Source organism: Photinus pyralis, unplaced genomic scaffold (genome assembly GCF_008802855.1).
Source record: "Photinus pyralis isolate 1611_PpyrPB1 unplaced genomic scaffold, Ppyr1.3 Ppyr1.4_LG8, whole genome shotgun sequence".
In the NCBI taxonomy this organism is placed as follows: Eukaryota; Metazoa; Arthropoda; class Insecta; order Coleoptera; family Lampyridae; genus Photinus; species Photinus pyralis.
In genome coordinates, this window is record NW_022170819.1 from 24906620 (window position 1) to 24914732 (window position 8113).

Consider the following 8113-nt stretch of genomic DNA (forward strand, 5'->3'; position numbering starts at 1 on the left):
ATCTCAAAAAGCCTTATTCGTCCAAAAGTTAGAAAAGATAAATGCGGAAATAAAAATGTTATCATGATGTTATCACCAAGGGCCATTTTAAGGTTTCCACAGATAGCTGCGGGCCACATCATAAAAAAGTTTACATTAAGAAAATTTTGATTTTTTATTATTAACATAAAAAGTATACAAAATAATAATACAATAAAACGAAAAAATAGAAATAATCATAAAATCATTAGTACCAGCTCAAGAAAATGTACACGTACAGTGTCCTACAGAATCTATCCAACTACGTTTGTTTCTAAGTTACAGGGTGAAAACGAAAAGTTTGACATTTTGGGATGAATCATATCTTACTACCGCTGTAAGATAGAAAAAAGATAAAAACTGCGTATTTTAGATATTTTTACGTAGAATCCAGTGGCGTAGGTAAAAAACAATTTCTGTGATTCGACCTAAACTTGGAATTTTTCAATGCAACACCCTGTATATTTTAACGTCCATTTTTTGCATTCTTTTAGTGATTACATCGATGTATCATTCTATAGGTATTTTTTTATTTAATGATATATTTTATCATATTTCGTCAGCCATTTTTATTCATTGGTATCGAGTGCCTTAGTTAGTTACCGTGGATACAATAAACAAAACAAAATCTCCATGAATTCATGGCATACTATTTAAAAACAGTAAAAATAAGGCTTTAATTGATTTTCATTGCTAAAAAAATATATACGGTGGTGAGTGTGATGCATAACTGTAATCAGGAAAGGGATTGCAAACAATTGACGTTAAGATTTACAGGGTGTCACATATAAAAAATGACAACTTTGGGCCTCAGACCTTCAGAAACGGTGGTCCAAAAGTTTTTTTGCCTACGCCACTGAATTCTACGTAACAATATCTAAAATAAACAGTTTTTGCCTATTTTCTATCTTACATGGATAGTAAGATACTATATCTTCGCAAAAAGTCAAACTTTTCGTTTTCAACTTTTCACCTTGTATCTCAGAAACAAACGTAGTTAGATTGATTTTGTTTGTGATTTCACAAAAAAGTGGCACAGGGTCGCGAAAAATCGCAAACTGAACTATTTTTAAAAACAGCTCATTCTCAACCAAAATAGAACACGCGGTACAATTCAATTACATATTTCAATCTGCAAACATCGTGACGGGTCGCAGATTGTAGAACGGCGGGCCACAAGCGACATGGGGCCGGGTGTTTCACATGCCTGATCTTCAAAATCTACCGATTATGGAATTACCCATGAACCTGTGGTTAAAATATCTTTTGCGGAACAATTAGGTTGTAAAAAGCCTACCAGAAATGGGTCAAATTCAATGACGCCGTAGTGCCACCCGAGATGCTCTGCCACTTTCTTAGATCTGCTTTAGGGGTTTATTTTAGTTGCCTCTTGTCAGAAATTGTAGATCCTAGAAAGACACCAGAGCCTGTAGAAATCCCTCCAGGAATTAATAGGTTTGTTTTATTATTGAAACGGTTCAGACAATCCGAGATTAATCAGGCCCTAAATAAAACTACTTTTCGGGGTGTTGCATCTGTGGGACTGAATAACTTATTGCTAATTTTTACAGTTTCAACGAACATATAGTATATTTTTGAATAATCAAAACTTAGCTCCTGTAGGACTCCTAAGATAGACTTTGTTATCAAAAAACCATTCACAAATATCTAATGTGTTTTATTAAAATTTAAAACTTTTGTAAAAACCCTCGTACATTCAACCAAAATTACCAAAAAAATTGTACAGGTTCTTGAATGTACACTTTATCGGGTTAAATGCTCATTTTTTCGTTTATTGTCTTTGATTTCTATATCATTTCGTTCAAACGTTCTCTAAAAAACGCAAACTTTATAAGCTCGTTTTGGGTATTGTGATTGACTAATATTGAGGGGTATTAGCCAATGGTATTGTTTAAAGTATTTAAACAATGTTTTTGGTAAATAAATAACATAAATCGGAACATAAGCCTGTATAGTCTTAAGAGCTGGCTACCGAAAAAAGTGACTTATCGCTACATGGCTGATTTTTCGTGTAAAGTATCCTGATACATAGTGAAGTAGAAGAAGTCATGTCTGCCAGTGAGATCCCGTGGCTTAATGTTGGGAGGGGCGCTCAAACATGTCAAATTTTAATAAAACTGCCTATCATCCGACTATATTTACTTCTGTCGCATTTATTTTGAATCTGACGCAAAAAATGGATAAGACTTTTTTGTACAGCTCATCAAGGCACTTCGTTTTTTATTGTAACATTTTTCGCTATGAAGCTTACTTTCTGAGAAAAGTGCAAATTTAGAAAAATTATGAAATGAAGAGTTTAAAAGTTCAATTTAAAATTTCTCAAAATCTTAGAAACTCCCAAATAAATTGTTATGAACTTTCTTGTAGAGTTTTTTGTGCCACCTTAGCCAGTGTATGCGAAAAAATTACAAACATTTTCTTTAAGCCGTTTTGGCCCTTTTAAACTTTTAACACCCTCAAAAACCCGTTGAAGATGGTAACGCGACCGAAATCCAAAATAGTGTGTGCCATTCCCTATACAATCCTATAACATTTCCAAATTCATAAAAATCGGTTCAGGCGTTTTTGTATCGTTTCACAAGAAACGCAACCACATGCACAGTTTAAAAGGCCATAACAAAAACTCTTGTGTAATCATTTTGCACCACACTGACAAATGTGGCCCATACAAAACCCACAAAAAAGTTTATTTACAAGTTTTTTTTGGAGTTCTAGTTTTTGAGAGAAATTCTAAATTGAAAGTTAACACATTTATTTATAATTTTTAATTTGCCACTTTTCTCGAAAAGTAAGCATCATAGCGAAAAATGTTAAATTTACAAAAAAAGAGTGTACCTTGATAAGCTGTACAGCTTATTAAAATACTCGAAATGCTAAAATAGCAAAACTGAGTTGTAGAAAATAAGAATTTAAAATAGTTAAATATTTTAACGCATCAAAAAGGAACTTACCTGAAGTTCGATCGGAATTATATGAGGCGTCCGCGTGCCGAATATATCATTTTGCTAACACACTGTAGTCCGTGCTGTTCCTACCTACCATGCACAAGCGGTTAAAAGATAAGAAAAAACTCGCCCCCCCCTAAACGCCGCCTCGTACCCACTAGCAGTTGGTTGCGTTCATTTTTCAACAGACGCTGTTTTTCAACGACGCTGGGCGTAGGGGGAGGCAGATGATATATTCGACCGGACCGCCTGAGTATATTTCCGATCGAACTTCAGTAAGTCATTTGTCATCGGTTAATGAGTATTTTCGGCCGTCCCGGTCCGAATATATCATTTTGTAACACACTGTAGATGTTTAAAGAATATATACGTCGTAAAAACAGCTATATTGTATGTAACGCAACAGTGTAGTACGCAAACACCATAAAAAGAAAAAAGAATTCTTAAGTGTACTCCTCCAAAGGGTGGTACCACTACGGTAAACTGGACAGAAAACTTAATAACTAATTAAAGTTTAAATACGGCATTCATAAACTCGTCTGAGACTGCCAGTGGTCGATTGTAAAAACGAGCGAAAGACGATGAATGTTCGGTCCAGCCCGCTGACTTCCTAATAGTGTCCAGGGACATACCATTCCTTAGGGCTGCAGATGTGGACGCATGTCTAGTGGAGTGGGCACAAAACAGAGTCATGTCCACTCCCGCTTCCTTAAGTGTCGCTTTTACCCAACGGCTCAGCGACTGTTTGTTTGCTTGCCCATGTGGTTTCTTGTAGGTCAAAAACAAGTTGTCGCAGCCCGTGGGTCTTACAGGGTCAGTCAGGGTTAAGTAAGACTTAATCAATCTGGATACGCACAGTCTTGCATTTTCCTCAAAAAAGGGCAAATTCAAACAGGGTTGTTTCCTTCCGGGTGCTGACGTTTTTATTTGGTCTGGAATTAGGATCTTTACGCCAGAGTCTAAAAACTTGATGTTGCTACACTTAATCAACGAGATTGTTTGGATCCTTTGTCCTGTTGCTAGGGCTAGCAAAGTCACCAGTTTCTGCAACAGTTGTTTTAGATTGCCATCAGGGGTGCTTCCCAAAAACTTTAGCACCTGTTGGGGGTCCCATGTAGCTTCATATCTAGGCCTTTGTGGTCTAATTCTAGATATCCCCTTCAAAAACCTTTTGAGGTTAGGATCTGAACTAATGTTCCCCGAGGTGATTAAGGTTAAAGCTGCTCTGTGGGAGTTGAAGGATCCATATCTATTTTCCGTGGTTTCCAGCAGGTTTTGTAAGAAGGATATTATCTTTAATACTTCGCCTTCATATGGGGAAATTTTCTGTTCCTCACAGAATTCCCACCAAAGTTTAAGTGTTGTGTTGTATTGCTTAACTGTGGAAACAGCTAAGGAGCTGAAAATAGTCTCTATGGCATTGTCCGGTAGTCCTTTTCGTTTGAAGGCCTCCCTGATAACCTCGCGACCACCAGGGTAAGGCTTCCTGATAAAGGGTGGAGGTGTCCGCTGAAAGGACAGAGCAAAAGATTATGTCTAGGTCTTAAAAACATAGGTTCGCCTACAATCAAATTTACAAGGAGTGGGTACCAAGGCTGAGCTTGCCAAAAAGGGACTACGAGGATCCCTGTTGCCTTGTCCTGTATTATCTTTTGAAGTACCCTAAGTACAAGCGAAAAGGGAGGGAAGGCATAGAAGAAAAGAGACGACCAATCTAAGGTAAAGGCGTCTACTGCCTCTGCCCCCGGGTCCCGAAACCAAGAGACGTATCTACTACACTGGTGGTTACTTTGTGAAGCAAACAGATCTATTTCAGGTTACCCAAAGACTGAGACTATGTGAAAGTAAACAGTTCTGTTCAGCGCCCATTCCGTTTCAGGTAGCAGCAAACGCGATGCGTGATCAGCTTCAGAATTATCGCTAGAGCAAATGTACGAGGCGAAAATCCAAAGATTACTTGCCTCGCACCACTGTCAAATTTCCCTTGCCAGTTGATTTAACCTGGGGAATTGAACACTACCCATTCTGTTTACATAGGCTAGGGCCGTAGTGTTATCCGTTCGAATAAGGACATTAACATTCCTCAGATCTTTCGCAAAGCATTTCAGGCCATAAAAGATAGCCTTGAGTTCTAGGAAATTTATATGATTGTCCTTTTCTACATCGGTCCACCAGCCGCGTGTACTTTCACCATCACAAACCGCTCCCCAGCCTGACAGGCTGGCATCGGTGTAAATTGTTAAATCAAAAGTATCACTCTTAACGTCATTGTACGCTTTGTCAATATTATTAAGGCACCAAGACATGTCTGAAAACAGATGAGGCTTCAGGCTCATTTTTGAGTTGTAATTTCCAGAGTTTTTAATTAAAGCCTGGTATTTGGCACGTTCGAAAACCTTCGTGTATAACCACCCGTATTTTATGGCTGGGCAGGCCGAGACAAGAATACCAATGAACTGAGAAAACTTACGTATTGTGCAAGTTGGGTGCTTTCGAAGAGAAATAATCCAAGATTTGATTCTTTCTCTCTTTTCTGGTGGCAGTTCTACTGACATTCTTATAGAATTCAAAAGGAATCCAAGAAATTTGCAATTCGTGTTAGGTGCGAATACGCTTTTTTCGAGGTTGATCAAGAAACCTAGAGATTCTAGCAACTGTATTGCCGTTAAAATATTATGGGAACACTCTTCCTTAGATCTACCCAAAAACAAAAAATCATCGAGGTAACTTACACATAGTATACCCTTGTTACGTAACTTTTGAATGACGGGCTTCATTAGCTTCGTAAAAGCATATGGAGCAGAAGCTAGACCAAAAGGCAAGCAAGTAAATTCGAAAAGCTGCCCTTGCCAGGAAAACCTGAGGTATTTTCTATGATCCCTGTGCACCGGCAGTAGAAAATATGCCTCTTTCAGGTCTAGAGTAGCAAAAAAAATCCCTTTTGGATTAATCTTCTTGCAGTTCGAACATCCTCCATTTTAAAATGGGGAGCAGATATAAAGGAATTTAACTTTTTGAGGTTGAGAATGAACCGTTTTTTACCATTGGGTTTATCAACCAAGAAAATTTTGGAGATAAATTGGTCCGGTAGAAGGTCACACCTCTCTATTGCGCCTAAATCCAATAGGTGGGCAATTTCTTTCAAAAAGTGCTTATTTGTCGTCCCTGAAGAACAGAACAAGGGCGGATGTGACTGAACAGGTTTAAAAGTAAGCGGGAGCTTGTAACCCCGTAACCAATCCAAAACAATTGGATTAGCTGTTAGGTCTGTCCACTTTTCGTAAAAGTGAGCAAGACGTCCAGCGAATTTCTTACTCACCGATATTAATCCCTCCGTTGTTTGTGATAAGGATGGCTCTGCTGGCCCTTCTTTGTCCAACGTGCTCCCTTCGAAGGCTGTCCCTTGTATGGTCTCGTCTCGCCCCCTCGACGGACCGGGCGTTGAGAGTTTAAATTCTGGACCTGAAGGGGGGCCCGTTGCTGGCTACTCCCTCCCCCCCACCACTTCGACGATTTATTGCGAGTGGCAGGTAAAATAGTGGGTTTAACCAACTTTAGATCTTTAGTGACGCTTTCCAAATTCTTCGCCAATTTTATTTTTTCCCCAAGGTCATCTCCAAAGAGAAACGACGACGGTGGACAAATCTCCACCTGTTCCTTGACCTTCTTGTTTAGAGAGGGGTAAATCAAATTTCTCCTCGTCACAGACTCGCGGTGAAATAAATTTGTCAAAATTCTGCCGGTATCGCACAGATACTCGAGCAACTCATTTTTTATCACAGTTGTGTCACCATTTAACAATAAGTCAATGCCCTTACCCAGGGCACACAAACCCTTGCCCAGGTGGTTCTGAACCTCGACATGAGATCCATCCCGAGCAAGATTATACCTGTCGAGAACTGCAGGAATCTCTGGGTTCATTTTTGGAGGTATCAAATCGGTGAGATTTGCCGGGGTCAGGTATTTGAGCAACAAACCAGTTGCTTCATCTTTTTTTAATTTCTTAAAATATGTCGCCAACGAGAAGCTAACGAATCGTGTAAAAACGGATTGTTTTCTTTGCTATTCTCAGGGTCGTCCCCGAGGATTTTTACGACCTCTTCAGGTAGTGTCTCATCGTTATGAATAATTAGCGTATCGTTTGGCTCATTACGAACACTACACGTGTCAGAAAGCCTCGAAAAAACCTCATTTCCAATTTCAGAATCGTTACGCGGACGTGTAAAAGAGGGCGACGGGCTACAAGCCCGGTCCTGTACCCTGCCATCAGCTGCTACAGGCAGCCGTTGTAATGGCGACCGCGATCGCGACAACGTGACGCGGCGGGTATGGCGCCTGTGATTACGAGTCCGCCAGGTAGAACTGCTGGGGCTGCGGGACCTAGAACGCCGCGTCCTTTTTTCCAAAACTTCTAACCTTTTAAGCAACGCTCGCGTATCTACAGGATACTGAGAATCGTTGCTCGGCGACCGGCTTCTGCCCCGCGGTGAAAAATTATCCCGCGGCGATCGACTTTTATTTCTCCTATGTTTCTTCGATTTTCCCATCCTTAACTAAAAAAGCGCTGCAAATGATCTGTCAATGTATACTTACATCAGCCGAAACTTACTTTTAACAAAAGTACGGCAAAACAACAGCAAAGCGAAGAGCGTAACCTTACGCATGGAGCACAAAAAACACAATGAACAACCAACTGCTAGTGGGTACGAGGCGGCGTTTAGGGGGGAGAGCGAGTTTTTTCTTTATCTTTTAACCTTGTGCATGGTAGTAGGAAAAGCACGTACTACAGTGTGTTACAAAATGATATATTCGGACCGGACGCCGAAATATAATATATCCGTCGTAACGAATATTGGCGTAGATAAGATAAGCACAACCGAGTCGACTTCGATCTCGTGCATTCCTTCTCCAGGAAAAAATAAAACATTACTTTTACAGTGACACCTAACGATAAACGCATAGAAAATGTTTCCCACTTCTTCAAGAACCAAATACTAAACTGTTTGTGTTAATAACATTTCTAAATAGAGGGCTCTTTTAAGGAGATCGGTGCTATAAAATAAGTGGATAAATGTGTTAAGCAATTTATGCATTATGGTTAGCAATCTGTTCTTTACGTATATCTGTGC

The 8113-nt window shown here is 39.6% G+C and overlaps 1 protein-coding gene across 1 annotated transcript; it reads right to left on the reverse strand.

The window, feature by feature from the left end:
• Positions 1–4392: 4392 nt before the first annotated feature.
• Positions 4393–7778, reverse strand: LOC116179488. The gene is made up of 3 exons (XM_031499282.1): positions 6998–7778; positions 6304–6956; positions 4393–4493 (listed from the first exon to the last, which is right to left on the reverse strand). The coding sequence occupies exons 1-2, from the start codon at positions 7529–7531 to the stop codon at positions 6309–6311; spliced, it is 1182 nt and encodes a 393-aa protein (XP_031355142.1). The 5' UTR covers positions 7532–7778; the 3' UTR covers positions 4393–4493; positions 6304–6308.
• Positions 7779–8113: the final 335 nt, after the last annotated feature.

Bases quoted from the DNA above. Each gene is read 5' to 3' on its own strand.
- LOC116179488 (XM_031499282.1), bottom strand. From the start codon at position 7,531: ATGGGAAAATCGAAGAAACATAGGAGAAATAAAAGTCGATCGCCGCGG. The intron at 6,957-6,997 runs CATATTTTAAGA...GCAACTGGTTTG, and splicing joins CGTTAGCTTCTCGTTGGCGA to TTGCTCAAATACCTGACCCC.